The sequence below is a fragment of the Delphinus delphis genome, chromosome 1 (genome assembly GCF_949987515.2).
Source record: "Delphinus delphis chromosome 1, mDelDel1.2, whole genome shotgun sequence".
Lineage (NCBI taxonomy): Eukaryota > Metazoa > Chordata > Mammalia > Artiodactyla > Delphinidae > Delphinus > Delphinus delphis.
In genome coordinates, this window is record NC_082683.1 from 161,477,721 (window position 1) to 161,493,763 (window position 16,043).

The 16,043-nt window shown below is 37.5% G+C and overlaps 1 protein-coding gene across 1 annotated transcript in view; it reads left to right on the plus strand.

The window, feature by feature from the left end:
• The window catches only part of LIN9 (lin-9 DREAM MuvB core complex component), a 110,662-nt gene extending 98,783 nt beyond the window's left edge, over positions 1–11,879 (plus strand). Inside the window, exons 12-15 of the mRNA XM_060010871.1 lie at positions 4,770–4,895; positions 9,477–9,656; positions 9,815–9,912; positions 10,405–11,879. Coding sequence (XP_059866854.1) covers positions 4,770–4,895; positions 9,477–9,656; positions 9,815–9,912; positions 10,405–10,510 — 510 coding nt within the window. The 3' untranslated portion in view covers positions 10,511–11,879. The remainder of the gene's footprint in view (positions 1–4,769; positions 4,896–9,476; positions 9,657–9,814; positions 9,913–10,404) is intronic.
• The last annotated feature ends 4,164 nt before the right edge of the window (positions 11,880–16,043 follow it).

Consider the following 16,043-nt stretch of genomic DNA (forward strand, 5'->3'; position numbering starts at 1 on the left):
TTTGTTGCAGTGTGCGGGCTTCCCATTGCGGTGGCTTCTCTTTGTTGGGAGCACAGGCTCTAGGCACGCAGGCTGCAGTAGTTGTGGCATGCGGGTTCAGTAGTTGCGGTTCGCGGGCTCTAGAGCACAGGCTCAGTAGTTGTGGTACACGGGCTTAGTTGCTCCATGGCATGTGGGATCTTCCTGGACCAGGGCTCAAACCTGTGTCCCATGCATTGGCAGACGGATTCTTAACCACTGCACCACCAGGGAAGTCCCACACTATGTAGTTCTTAAAAGCAACAAGCTAGATCTGTCTATATCAACATGGAAAACTCTCTAAGACACATTTAAGTAATTGGACAAATTGTGGAATAATATTTATAGTAGGATCTCATTTTTATAAAAAGCTATACAGGGCTTCCCTGGTGGTGCAGCAGTTGAGTCTGCCCGCCGATGCAGGGGACACGAGTTCTTGCCCCGGTCTCGGAAGATCCCACATGCCACGGAGCGGCTGGACCCGTGAGCCATGGCCGCTGAGCCTGCGCGTCCAGAGCCTGTGCTCCACAACGGGAGAGGCCACAACAGTGAGAGGCCCACTTACCGTAAAACAAAAACAAAAACAGAAAAAAAAAAAAAAAAAGCTATACATATATGTGTATAAAATGCCTTGAGAAAGTGACTGGAAAGCTGCAGACCAAACTATTAATAATACTGTACTGCACATTAGAAAGTTGCTAAGAGAGTAAATCTTAAAAGTTCTCATCACAAGAAAAAAATTCTGTAACTGGTGATGGATGCTAACTGACTTATTGTAGTGATCATTTTGCAATATATACAAATATAGAATCGTTATGTTGTACACATGAAACTAATAGAATGTATGTCAGTTGTACCTCAGCTTAAAAAATAATTACAAAATTTAAAAAAAAATTATTTATTTATTTTTTTTTTTTTTGTGGTACGCGGGCCTCTCACTGTTGTGGCCTCTCCTGTCGCGGAGCACAGGCTCCAAACGCGCAGGCTCAGCAGCCATGGGTCACGGGCCCAGCCGCTCCGCGGCATGTGGGATCTTCCTGGACCGGGGCACGAACCCATGTCCCCTGCATCGGCAGGCGGACTCCCAACCACTGCACCACCAAGGAAGCCCCCAAAATAATTAATTTTTTAAATGACTTATCCCTTCCCTAATCTCCTTCTGACATTCTTTCCCTTCCTTCTCTTTCACTGCATCAGACCCAGTGGCGGAGGAATTGTTTTTTGTTTTTTTTTTTAACATCTTTATTGGAGTATAATTGCTTTACAATGGTGTGTTAGTTTCTGCTTTATAACAAAGTGAATCAGTTATACATATACATATGTTCCCATATCTCTTCCCTCTTGTGTCTCCCTCCCTCCCACCCTCCCTATCCCACCCCTCTAGGTGGTCACAAAGCACCGAGCTGATCTCCCTGTGCTATACGGCTGCTTCCCACTAGCTATCTATTTTATGTTTAGTAGTGTATATATGTCCATGCCACTCTCTCACTTTGTCACAGCTTACCCTTGCCCCTCCCCATATCCTCAAGTCCATTCTCTAGTAGGTCTGTGTCTTTATTCCTGTCTTACTAACTAGGTTCTTCCTGACATTTTTTTTCTTAGATTCCATATATATGTGTTAGCATACGGTTTTTGTCTTTCTCTTTCTGACTTAGTTCACTCTGTATGAAAGTCTCTACATCCATCCACCTCACTACAAATAACTCAATTTCGTTTCTTTTTATGGCCGAGTAATATTCCATTGTATATATGTGCCACATCTTCTTTATGCATTCATCCAATGATGGACACTTAGGTTGCTTCCATCTCCTGGCTATTGTAAATAGAGCTGCAGTGAACATTGTGGTACATTAGTCTTTTTGAATTATGGTTTTCTCAGGGTATATGCCCAGTAGTGGGGTTGCTGGGTCATATGGTAGTTCTATTTGTAGTTTTTTAGGAACCTCCATACTGTTCTCCATAGTGGCTGTACCAATTCACATCCCCACCAGCAGTGCAAGAGTGTTCCCTTTTCTCCACTTCCTCTCCAGCATTTATTGTTTCTAGATTTTTTGATGATGGCCATTCTGACTGGTGTGAGATGATATCTCATTGTAGTTTTTTTATTTATTTATTTATTTTGCGGTACGCGGGCCTCTCACTGTCGTGGCCTCTCCCGTTGCAGAGCACAGGCTCCGGACGCACAGGCTCAGCGGCCATGGCTCACGGGCCTAGCCGCTCCGCGGCATGTGAGATCTTCCCAGAATAGGGCACAAACCCGTTTCCCCTGCATCGGCAGGTGGACTCTCAACCACTGCGCCACCAGGGAAGCCCTCTCATTGTAGTTTTGATTTGCATTTCTCTAATGATTAATGATGTTGAGCATTCTTTCATGTGTTTGTTGGCAATCTGTATATCTTCTTTGGAGAAATGTCTGTTTAGGTCTTCTGCCCATTTTTGGATTGGGTTGTTTGTTTTTTTGTTATTGAGCTGCATGAGCTGCTTGTAAATTTTGGAGATTAATCCTTTGTCAGTTGCTTCATTTTCAAATATTTTCTCCCATTCTGAGGGTTGTCTTTTGGTCTTGTTTATGATTTGCTTTGCTGTGCAAAAGCTTTTAAGTTTCATTAGGTCCCATTTGTTTATCTTTGTTTTTATTCCCACTTCTATACTGCAAAGCTACAGTAATCAAGACAGTGGTACTGGCACAAAAACAGAAATATAGATCAATGGAACAGGATAGAAAGCCCAGAGATAAACCCACGCACATATGGTCACCTTATCTTTGATAAAGGAGGCAAGAATATGCAGTGGAGAAAAGACAGCCTCTTCAATAAGTGGTGCTGGGAAAACTAGACAGCTACATGTAAAAGTATGAGATTAGATCACTCCCTAGCACCATACACAAAAATAAGCTCAATATGGATTAAAGCCCTAAATGTAAGGCCAGAAACTATCAAACTATTAGAGGAAAACATAGGCAGAACACTGACATAAATCACAGCAAGATCCTTTTTGACCCACCTCTTAGAGAAGTGCCGGAGGAATTCTGACTGATGCAGTCTAGCTTCAGATCCAGTGTGCTTACCACTTATTGGCTGTGGTACATGGACGTCAGATTCCTCCATATGTAAAATGGGAATAATTATAGTACCCTTCTCATGGGATGGTTGTAAGGATTCAGTGAGATTCTGTTAAACACTAGAACAGTGCCTGGTACATTATTAATAGTGTGTGCTGTTAAGCAAAGCATTTAACTTTCCTGGACTTCAGTTTTCTCATCTGTAAAATGACAAGGCTGAACAAGATGATCTCTAAGGTTTCTGTTAGCTTAAACAATTATAATACTGTGATTTAGTGCTAGTGTAAGTAATTTATCCCTATCAGTCTAGGTATACTTTTCCCTTCTTAACTGTACTTGTTTCCCTGGTACGTGATGATCTGCTTTCTCAGAAATCCTCTGAAAAAAGAAGTGTGGTTAAACTTGGCTTGACTGAAGACGTCTCATTGCAGCATTTGTAACTGGAGCAGAATGGATAGTGTAGTTTATTGGAGGTGTTATGAAGAGAGGAAAGGAAATGGAATCCAAGTCCATTTACACTTACTGGTAGGAAGCAAATATGAAATGATAGCAGTGATGATAAGAGTTAATATTTACTGAACATTTTCTATGTGGAAGGTAATATACTGGCATATATTATTTCATTTAATCTTTACCATAATCTCATTAGGTAGATGTTCTTGTATCCCCATTTTGAAGATGAGGAAACAGGGGCACAGAGAAATTAAGGAACTTGCTTAAGGTCACACAGCTAGTACATAATGGAGTTGGAATTTGAACATATAATGTGATTCTAGCACCCATGCTTTTATCCATTGTGCTATATTGAATTGATTCCAGGTGGAGAATCAATTGAGATTTAGTAACTAGAACACTTCAAATGAATATATATAATTTTTTACCAACTTTTTATTTTTAAAAATGATAAAGTTATAAAAAAGTTGAAAGATTTATATAACATATATAGATTCAACAATTTTGCTTCATTTAATCTCTCTCGTGCACTCTCTCTCCCTCTCCCTCTCTCCCTCTCTCTCTCTCTCTCCCTCTCTCTCTCTCTCTCTCTCTCTCTCTCTCTCTCTCTCTCTCTATATATATATATATATATATATATAGACACACACACACACACACACACACACACACACACACACACACGATCTCTGTTTTTTAAAAGGTAAATGACAGGGACTTCCCTGGTGGCGCAGTGGCTAAGAATCCACCTGCCAATGCAGGGGACACAGATTTGATCCCTGGTCTGGGAAGATCCCACATGCTGCGGGGCAACTAAGCCCATGTGCCACAACTACTGAGCCTGCATGCCACAACTACTGAAGCCTGCACGCCTAGAGCCCATGCTCCGCAACAAGAGAAGCCACTGCAGTGAGAAGCCCGCGCACCACAACAAAGAGTAGCCCCCGCTCGCCGCAATTAGAGAAAGCCCGCGCACAGCAACAAGGACCCAACGCAGCCAAAAATAAATAAATAAATATATTTTTTTAAAAAAAGAGTAAATGACAGGCATCATGACACTCCTAAGAACCATCTCCTAAATAGCAATAATACCATTATCACATTTAAGAAGTATAACATTGAGTACAGACTGTTTTAATTACTTTTAGTCTATTTTGAGTAAGTCCAATGTCCTGTTGGAAATTGAAATCACATTGTTAAAAATTTATCAAAATCTGACTTTTTTTTTTCTTCTCAGAAATCATATTCCATGCCCATTGGCATTGAATTTCAGCGGAGATATGCAACAATTGTTCTAGAGCTTGAACAACTGAACAAGGACCTAAACAAAGTTTTGCATAAAGTTCAACAGTACTGCTATGAGGTAGGTAATTTGTATGAATTTCCCTTGAGGGGATTGTGACCTCCAGTCTTTTTTTTTTTTTTTCCACTCTTATCTGAAGCTTAATACTGTTACATCACATTTTAGAAAATCCAAATTAAGCCAAGATCCTGTAGCAGAACCATATTTTATATATATTTCTATTCCTTACAGCATCAGTATTGAAGAGTGCTTTATACACAGTGAGCTATCAATTCTGTTGGTTTTCTGTTTGTTTGAATTACAAATGATTATATTATAGCTCTCCTGAAATTTAGAAACATCCAGAAAAATAATTTCTTTTAATTCCACTACCCCAAAGACTATATTTTGGTTTACTTCCTCCTAATTTTTTTTTTTTACCATACATGCTTTTTCTCACAAAGTTATGATCATGCTGTGTATATAATTTTGTTTGGTCCTTTTTAAACTTTATATTTGGGAATTCCCTGGTTCAAACTCCGTGTTTTCACTGCCGAGGGCCCAGGTTCAATCCCTGGTCAGGGAACTAAGATCCCGCAAGCCATGCGGCGTGGCCAAAACAATTTAAAAAATAAATAAAAATTAAAAAAATAAACTTTACATTGAACTATAGATTCTTGAAGTTCAGTCACATAGATTATAGGGTTATTTGTGAATTATCATTACTGTTATCATTATCATGCACATATAATTATATATATGAAGGTGGTTCAACAGGTTCACCTAAAATTTGAGTTTCTTACTGAAAGGTAAGAATTAGATGATTGTGATGAGTTTAGTGTGCTCCTGCATTTGCTTTCTTAGAGGCTGTATATTTCCAATAAAGCCACTCTTATTTTTTTTTTCAAGTATAGTTGATTTACAGTGTTTCAGGTGTACAGCAAAGTAATTCAGATACATATATATATGTATCTGAATTTTATATATATATATAATTATGTATATTCTTTTTCAGATTCTTTTCCATTATAGGTTATTACAAGATATTGACTATAGTTCCCTGTGCTATACAGTAGGTCCTTACTGTTTATCTGTTTTATATATGGTAGTGTATATCTATTAATCCCAAATTGCTAATTTATCCTTCCCCCACCCCTTGGGAAACCCTTTGGTAACCCTTTATATGTCCCCTTTTCTGTGTCTGTGAGTCTATTTCTGTTTTGTAAATAAGTTTATTTATATCATTTTTTAATCTTTGGTATCATTTTTTTAGATTCCATGTTTAAGTGATATCATATGATCTTTGTCTTTATCTGTCTGACTTACTTCACTTATGATTATCTCTAGGTCCATCCATGTTGCTGCAAATGGCATTATTGCATTCTTTTTTATGGCTGAGTTATATTCCATTGTATGTATGTACCACATCTTCTTGTTTTGTTCTGTTTTGGTTTTTTCTTATATTATACCACATCTTCTTTATCCATTCATCTGCTGATGGACATTTAGGTTGTTTCCATGTCTTGGCTGTTGTAAATAGTGCTGCTGTGAACATTGGGGTGCATGTATCTTTTTGAATTAGAGTTTTCATCTTTTCTGAATATATGCCCAGGAGTGGGATTGCTGGATCAAAATGGTAACTCTATTTTTAGTTTTTTAAGGAACCTCCATACCATTCTTCATACTAGCTGTACGAATTTATATTCTCACCAACAGTGTCTGAGGGTACCCCTTTCTCCACACCCGCTCCAGCACTTATTATTTATAGAATTTTTGATGGTGGCCATTCTGACCAGTGTGAGGTGATACCTCATTGTAGTTTTGATTTGCATTTCTCTAATAATTAGAAATATGGAGCATCTTTTCATGTTCCTGTTGGCCACCTGAATGTCGTCTTTGGAGAAATTGTCTCTTTAGATCTTCTGCCCATGTTTTTATTGGGTTGTTTGCTTTTTGATATTGAGCTGTATAAGCTGTTTGTATATTTCGGAAATTAATCCCTTGTTGGTTGCATTGCTTGCAAATATTTTCTCCCATTCAGTAGGTTGTCTTTTTGTTTTATTTAGTTTCTTTTGCTGTGCAAAAGCTCTTAAGTTTAATTAGGTCCCATTTGTTTATTTTGCTTTTGTTTCCATTACTGTAGGAGGATCCAAAAAAATCTTGCTGCAATTTATGTCAAAGAGTGTTCTGCCTATGTTTTCCTCTAGGAGTTTTATAGTATCTGGTCTTACATTTAGGTCTTTAATTCATTTTGAGTTTATTTTTGTATATGGTGTTAGAGAATGTTCTAATTTCGTTACTTTACATGTAGCTGTCCATTTTTCCCAGCACCATTTATTGAAGAGACTGCCTTTTCTCAATTGTATATTCTTGCCTCTTTGTTGTAAATTAATTGACCATAAGTGCATGGGTTTATTTAAAGCCGTCTCTATTTGTGATATCAGATTCTTAAATAGTTTTTTATGACACTAGCCTCATAGATAAGTCCCAAAGATCTGCCATTGGTGATGTTATCAATCCACTTGAATAGAACTGAGGGAAATGAACTGTGATTACCTGTATCTAAACTCTGAGTATATTTTGCTCATTCCTTTAGCCATCCATTATCATTTATTTTTATTTTCCGGGTAATTGTCATTTACCTACTAGCAGTATGTGTGTCCTAGCAAATAGAGTTCTCCCCATGGACTAGCAACCATCCACAAGAGGTGCAAACCAAGCAGTCCAAGAGAACATATAACAAAACATGCAGAAGTGGATTGCTCACCAGTCTTTTTGTATCTCATTATGTACGCAAGGCCATATGTGATAGGCTCATTTCCTAATGGAGTAAAATGATTTAATTTTCACAAAGTTCTTACGGAAGTACAATATTGATTTTAAAATAAGAACAAGCAAGTCTACTTCTAAATATATACCAAATATATGTGGACATGTATTTACCAAAAGATATACACTAGAATATACATAGCATCACTGTTCATTATAGCCAGAAATTAGTAATTACCCAAATACCCATCAATACTAGAATGAATCAGTAAACTGACATATAATATACAATGGAATTCTCAGCAATAAGAATGAATGAACTCTGGGACTTCCCTGGCGGTCCAGTGGTTAAGACTTTGCCTTCCAGTGCAGGGGGTGCAGGTTCGACCCCTGGTCAGGGAGCTAAGATCCCACGTGCCTTGCAGCCAAAAAACCAAAACATAAAACAAAAGCAATACTGTAACAGACTCAATAAAGACTTCTTTAAAAAAATAGTTCACATCAAAAAAAAATCTTAGAAAAAAAAATGAATGAATGAACTCAACTACTCACAACACTATGGATGAACTCACACATATGTGAACATATTTGTTCATATGTAAATATTGAACAGATAAAGTCAGACACAAAAGAATATATAATGCATGATTCCATTTATGTAAAAGTCAAAAGCCAGCAAAAGCCAACATACAATACTAGAAGTCAGGATGGTGGTTACCCTTGGAGTATTATACTGGAAGATGACAGTTGGTCTCTGAGAGGCTGGTGATGTTCCATTTTAATCTCGATGCTGATTTCTCATGTTTGATCTGTGAAAATTCATTAACCCATACACTTTAGGATTTGTATCCTTTTATATGTTTATGTATACTTCAATTTAAAAAAAACTTTTAAGTGTTAGAAGACAAAGTTCTTCACTGCAGTGTTACTGATAATCGCAAAATATTAGAAAAAACCTAAATGCCCATACATAGGGAGTTGGCTAAACTTATGGCACGTCCCATGGTGGAGCAGTGTGCTGCTCCAAGAATGACCAAGGAAGCTCTCTGGGATGATTAGGAGGCACATGGCTACCTTAACCGAGGTGACCAGAGATAACAGCAGCAGTAGTGGCACAGATAAACATCATGCGCCTCCTGATCACCATGCGCTGACAAGAACTCAACATCACTTTCGTGGTGTTCCTACCAAAGGTGTATAACCTTAGTCTAATCAAAAGGAAACAGACGGACCCACACTGAGGGATATTATACAAAATAATTGGCTGGTGCTGTTCAAAAATATCAAGGTCATGAAAGACTGAGGAACTGTTCCAGAGTAAAGAAGTCTAGAGAAACAGGACAACCAAACGTTTTCAGGGGGAAAACGAGCTATGTGTTGGGACAGTTGATGAAGTCTGAATATAGACTGTTAGAAAATGGCGTTATAAATAGTGCTAAATTCCTGATTGTGATCACTGCACTGTGATTATGTAAGAGAATATCCTTGGACTTAGGAAATACAAACTGGAGTATTTAGGGGTAAAGAGGCACAGTGTTTGCAACTTATTCTCAAATAGTTAAGAGAAAAAAAATTATATACAGACAGAGAAAGATCAAATGTTAAGTCAAACAGTAAACCATAAGCAGTTAGTGAATCTGGGTAAAAGGTTATCAAGAGTTTTTTGTTCTATTCTTTTTTAGAAGTTTTAAAGTATCTCAAAATTAAAAGTTACCAAAAATATAAAATCAGAAAAAAAATAGAGGAGAAAAAACCTCTAAGGTAAGAGTGAGCATCATTTTTGTTATAAATGCTAGATTTATAAAAATCTTAACCTGAAAACAGGGCACAAACACACAGAAATTATCATGGCCTTATGAATGTACATTTTATGTTTTAATCATCTGTATTCAGCTTGCTCCAGACCAAGGGCTCCAGCCTGCAGATCAGCCGACAGATATGAGACGAAGGTGTGAGGAAGAAGCACAGGAAATTGTTCGGCATGCAAATTCCTCTACAGGACAGCCCTGTGTTGAAAATGAAAATCTGACAGACTTAATCTCCAGGCTTACAGCTATTTTATTACAAATTAAGGTAAATTTCGGAGAACTTTTCGGAGAAAATATTAAGAATATTTTCTTAATTTTGACACCTAAACAAACTATGCTAATTTGTTGCTAAAAAATTAAACAGGGTGTTTGTCTGTATCTAAACTATAATTCAATTAAATTTTGAAATATTTTTTCCTTTAGTGTCTGGCAGAAGGAGGAGACCTGAATTCCTTTGAATTTAAATCACTTACAGATTCATTAAATGATATCAAGAGTACAATAGATGCTTCTAATATCAGGTAATTCATTAGATGTATTCTAATTATTTTTATATTAAATTCATAGTGATTTCCAGTATAAGCTTTAAGACTTTTACATATTTATGAAGTATTCATATGATTTTTATCCTTGAAATAAATTGTAAACGAGCTTTTCGGTTATATCCAGTCTATTGACAGTAGAATTTTCAGACGGATTTTTTTATACAAAGGAATCAGAAGACATATAATATTTAGGTTTGGGTTTAGCATGGATTTCAACTTAGAAGTCTTCCCCAAAGAGAGATTCGTCCTCTCTTTCCAGTACTCCTGTGGCTTCTTTGCTTCTTTCAAATATACTTTTTCAATTACTACTGAAGTAGAATTATGGCTAATGTAAAGGGAAGATTTCTTACTTACCTGGGGTCATTATCTTAGCTATTTCCTAACGGCAATTCAGCTCTACCTTTTTTAAAAATTGTTTTTCTTCATTTTGTGAGATAATGTAGTTAACCATGTTTCTTCTTTCTTTAGTTGCTTTCAGAATAATGTAGAAATTCATGTTGCACATATTCAGAGTGGCCTGAGCCAGATGGGAAACTTACATGCCTTTGCAGCAAATAACACCAACAGAGACTGAATAGAAGATTTAATTATTCCAACTGCATAGGACATTGTTTTTGAGAAGTTCTCTTCCTTTATATAGGCTTCCAACACCAAATAACCTAACTGCTGGAAAACAAGGGAAATTTAAATCTCCAAATAAGGCATTTTAATATACTGTACTGCTTCTTAAACCAGCATTGCTGACCAGCATTATATTTATTTTTCTTTTATTATTCAGCTGCAGTAGCACTGCTTATGTTACATATGTTTATTAGCAAGTACTTTTAAACTGAAAATGTCTGAACATAATATAATTTCATGGAAGAATATGTTGACCATCTTTTTAACGTGCATGAATTCAACCCAACCCATGCAGACAACTACTGCAATGGAGAACGTGAAGAAACATGGTCTTTTTGTGCATTATGCATGGCAATGTGGAAATTCCATCTAGAAAATTACAACTCCAGTTCATTTAGTTGATCACCACCTCAGTCTTCAAAAGATAACATCATGAGATATGGGAAGTCCTCATTTTTAGGAAGCCACTGGAATATAGGTGGGAAATATGGACTTTACAAGTATATATGATAATATACTTGCAATGTGACATGGTTCTATAGATCATTTTATAATAATAAATATTTTAATTTATCATAATTTATAAAAGAAACCTTTGTTGTTTGTCTGTTGAAAGAAAATGAAGGAGCAGGAAAGAAACATTACTGCAAGATGCTTAATTTCAGCAAATGGATTTGGCATGTCTCTTCCCGTCAATTCAGGGGAAGATGTGCTGTTGTTATGGGATTTATTTTTTAAAAGAAAAAGACTGATAACACACTATTTTCATATTTTTTGTTTATTTGCACAACTCTTGAACCAGATTACTGGTTAAAATCCAACAGTTACACAATTTTTAAAGTAAAAAGATTTTATAAGGAAAACAAATATAATAGCCAGTGCTAGGAAGAGGAGAAAAAGGTTTGTATTTGGTTGTGGGCTTTTTTGGTTTTTGGTTTTTTAAGGAAAACCCTGCCTAAGATGTTAATCTTGTAAAAAGTGTGTATTTGGAATTTTCTCTGTTTTAATATAGAATATTATAAAGTCAAAATAAAATGAATTGTTTTCAGATTTGGAGTTTAAGATATAGCTGTAGAAGTGGCTTTGATTCTTTTAGATGTCTCATAAAATGAGACTTTTTATATGTTAATGTATAATAAAACTGAAACAAGATTATTTTCCATTTGAAATTTTTGTATAGTTTAAAAATGCTTCCATATTCTTTGTTGGTATTGTGCCACTGCAGAACTTTAGTGCAGAGTTTATATTTAGCTAAACTGTTATGTTAATTAAGAAATGCATAAATCTTTTATTCTTAATATTTGTAATTCTAAATAAATTGATCTATGAAAATTAATATGATCTACATTTTCATTTAATTAATACAAGTTGATAAGTATTCCATTTAAAAAGTTTTTAAAAATTATCATTTCCACTAAATTATATTTTTAGGAAAAACGGTACAGATTAATTACCAAGTCATTTTGAATTAAAATATCATTAGGGTTTTTTTTCCCATCACTGTGGAAAACACTAAGCAAGTAAGTTACTTGGCTTACTATATAGACCTAGAGAAGGGTTTATTTTTATTTTTATTTTTATTTTTTTGCGGTACACGGGCCTCTCACCGTTGTGGCCTCTCCCGTTGCGGAGCACAGGCTCCGGATGCACAGGCTCAGCGGCCATGGCTTACGGGCCCAGCCGCTCTGCGGCACGTGGGATCTTCCCGGACCGGGGCACGAACCCGTGTCCCCTGCATTGGCAGGCAGACTCTCAGCCACTGCGCCACCAGGGAAGCCCAAGGGTTTATTTTTTAATATATTCTGCCTAGACTTAGGTAAGCATTTTTTACATTTTTTCTTTTACATTTCTTAAGGCTAACTTGTCACACTTAAATTATACCTCGTCATTGTAAAGCAATTATACTCCAATAAAGATGTTAAAAAAATAATAAAATAAATTATATATGATTTTGCACATATTTAATTAAGCATTGTCCGTGTCTTCAGTGCCATCATGTGTTGATGGCAAGAACTGTGCCTAAGAATATATTTGAATTTTATTTTTATGTAAGGAAGAAGAAATCTATATAATTCAAAGTAGTCATTTGGGGTCAGCTGTACATTCATTTAAATGATGCTGCCACTGCCTAACACATTTTTGGAGCTCCAAAGAAAACTATCAAAGCCAGATTGAGTGAGCAAGCAAGCACATCAGGTGTTAACACAGATTTGGTTCTGAATTACTGTTAGTTCCTAAAATCAGATTCACTTGCTACCGTTGAGAATCTACAAAAAACTTGCCAATTAAAAATTTTTTTCCCTTGAATTCATGCACTTCTCTCCATCTACACTATCACCAGTACTCTTAGCCAAGCTGCCATCATCACTAGCCTGGAACACAGCAGTCATTTCCTGACTTATCTCCCGGTATCCACTCAGCTCTCCTCAGATGCAGCCAGAGCGATACTCTTAGAACACAGGACTGGTCACGTTATCCCCATCTGAAGTCTTACGGCTGTCGGGACAATTTCAGAACTCTCTTACAAGACCTACACAGCCAGGCATGACCTAGCCTCCCCTACAATTTCTCCATCCTGCTCCTTACTCCACAGGGCCTTTGCACACTCAGTGACCTCTGTGTTCCCTCTTCGTTTACCTTGGTAACTCCTGATCATCCTACAGATCTTACCTTCAGCATCACTTTCTTAGGGAAGCTTTATTTGACCACAACACATCATCTACAGGTCTTCGTGTACCCCTCCTTCCAGCACTTTGTCACATTTGCAATTTTATATTTCTTCTTTTGTCTCCATACTAGCCTCTTTGGTCCATGAGGGGAGGGACCGTTGCTGGTTTTGCTTACCATTTTATTTCCAGGCCCTGATAAAGTACCTTTTGTAGGCACCAAATATCTGTGGAACAAATGAACAAATAAGAGTCTCAAAAGAGCTCTAAGCAACATTAGTGTCACTGGAGTAAAAGTATCGTCCTCCATGATGATTGCTTTGAAAGATGAGACAGTACTCACCTGGGTGTACAAATTCTGCTTAAGGAGTTGCCTTTAAACCTGTCACGTTATCATTAGTCCTAACTAAAAAGGCCAGGCCAATACAGCAGGCATTATATGGTGGTGAATAAAATGGTGGACTGAGTTAGTCCTAGATTTGTGTCCAGGCCGTCATTTATTAGCTGTGTGATTTGTCAACCACTACTTAAAATTCGTAGTCTTTAAAACAATAATAGTCCCTACCTTATATGGCAGTTGTGAGGAATAAACATATAGTGCCTATAATAGATACATTTAGCAGTTAGGGTCTCCTAAGAGCTTGAGAGGGGTACAAATCACTGTTCTTAGAGGATCCCACATTAAAAATTGTGGCAATATTTAAATATTTGTAGATTTTCTAAACTCTTCACTGGGGAAAGCAGAACATAACACAACGTAAATGCAATGATAAAGTTAATAAGCTAATTACCAAGTTTCCTTTAAATGTGATCCTTAGTGGACTGCAAGTTTTGTTTTTTTTTTTTAAGTCATTTGCTTATCTTTATTTGAGAACATCCAGGAAAAGTAAGAACGGAAAGAAAATAAAGACCAAATGTTTTAAATTTTTCATGTAAAATGTGTTGAAATTGTCTTTCTAGCTTTTTAAAATTTATATTTAGTATTTATAATTAAAGTATTTATAATTAAATTTATAAATTTATAATTTATAAATTAAAATTATAAATAAAGTATTTATAATTAAAGTGATTCAAAATTCAGGAATGTTTATGCCAGTGATTTAAGTAATCATTTATGATGAAATAAAAATATCCTGACACACGAATGTTTAAGTGAAATAAAGTAGTGTAAATGTTTTTTTATAATGGTTTCTTTCCCTAACAACAAAAAAAACAACAACAAAAATCTTCACATTGCCTATAGATAAGAAAGAAGTGGTTTGTACTTCACTAACTTTAGTAGGAGTGTTTCTATTACTTTTTTTTTTCTATTACTTTTTAAAATAAAGCAATTAGTTGCTGACGTAACTGAAAAGTTAATCTGGTGCTGGGACAGTTTGACAGACAGACAAATGAGACTTGCCCCCCACCTCACACCATATTCAGAAGTCAAGTCCAGGTGGACTGAAAGCCTAAACGGGAAAGGCCACTGTAGGACAAGCCAGGAAAATACCTTTATAATCCAGGAGCAGGAAAGATGTCTTCAACTGGATGCACAACGTGCTAACAATAAAGGAAAAGTCTGATACACAGTTGACCCTTGAACATGGTGTGGGGAGGGCGTTTAGGGGCCAACCCTCCCTGCCATGGGAAATCCCTGTGTAACTTCACAGTCATCCCTCCTATATGTAGTTCCTCCCTGTCTGTGGTTCCACATCTTCAGATTCAGCCATCCAGAGATGGTGCAGTACTGTAGTATTTTCTGGTGCAAGTGGGGAACCAGACACGGACAGGAGGCGACGCACACCCACTTGGCTGCAGACCCAAGCTTTGGGGAGGACGGGGCCCCTGCCCTGCGCTTCCCCCAGCGGGCGTCTCTCCCCAGCAGGGGACTGTAAGTTAATTATTTTATGTCTCTCAGTTGTGAATGTATTTATGTCGTCTCATTTGGCCTTGTCACAAGTCTAAATGCAAAGGAAGGGCTCTGTGATTGTGAGACTTCCTGGCCACCCTGGGGGCAGGCCCCAAGCACGATGTTTGGCACATAACAAGCACTGAAAATGGTAAGAGCTAATGTTTATCATTTCATTTTTGGTTTCAGACAGCTTCTAAGGGTTCAGAAGGCAAGTCTGCTACTAAAGCCTGAACTATGTCCTGGTTGCCTTTTTTTTTTTTTTTTTGCGGTACGTGGGCCTCTGTTGTGGCCTCTCCCGTTGCGGAGCACAGGCTCCGGACGCACAGGCTCAGCGGCCATGGCTCACGGGCCCAGCCGCTCCGCGGCATGTGGGATCTTCCTGGACCAGGGCACGAACCCGTGTCCCCCGCATCGGCAGGCGGACTCTCAACCACTGCGCCACCAGGGAAGCCCATGTCCTGGTTGCTTTTAATAGTGGATTTGCTACTCTGAAAAGTGCAAGCCATTTAACACCTCTATGAATATCAGGGTAGCTGGCATGTATGATCTCTGAGACATTCAGCATAGCTCTGACTCTTCTAGGAATCATCAAGACCTGAGTCCTGGGGAATTCCCTGGCGGTCCGGTGGTTAGGACTCCACACTTTCACTGCCAAGGGCCCGGGTTCAATCCCTGTTCGGGGAACTAACATCCTGCAAGTCGCGTGGCATAGCCAAAAGAAAAACAAAAATCCATTACAAAAACAAAAGACAAACCTGAGTCCTGGCCCCAGCCATGGCTTCTCATGAGCTGCCTCCAAAGCACAGTTTACAGAGAAACCTCACCTATGATTACCTCATATACAAACAGTTTCCTTTTGTCCTTAGGAGTTTGAAAACCCTCAAAACCTCGAAGCAATAATTTATCCTGGGCTAACTTAGTAATTT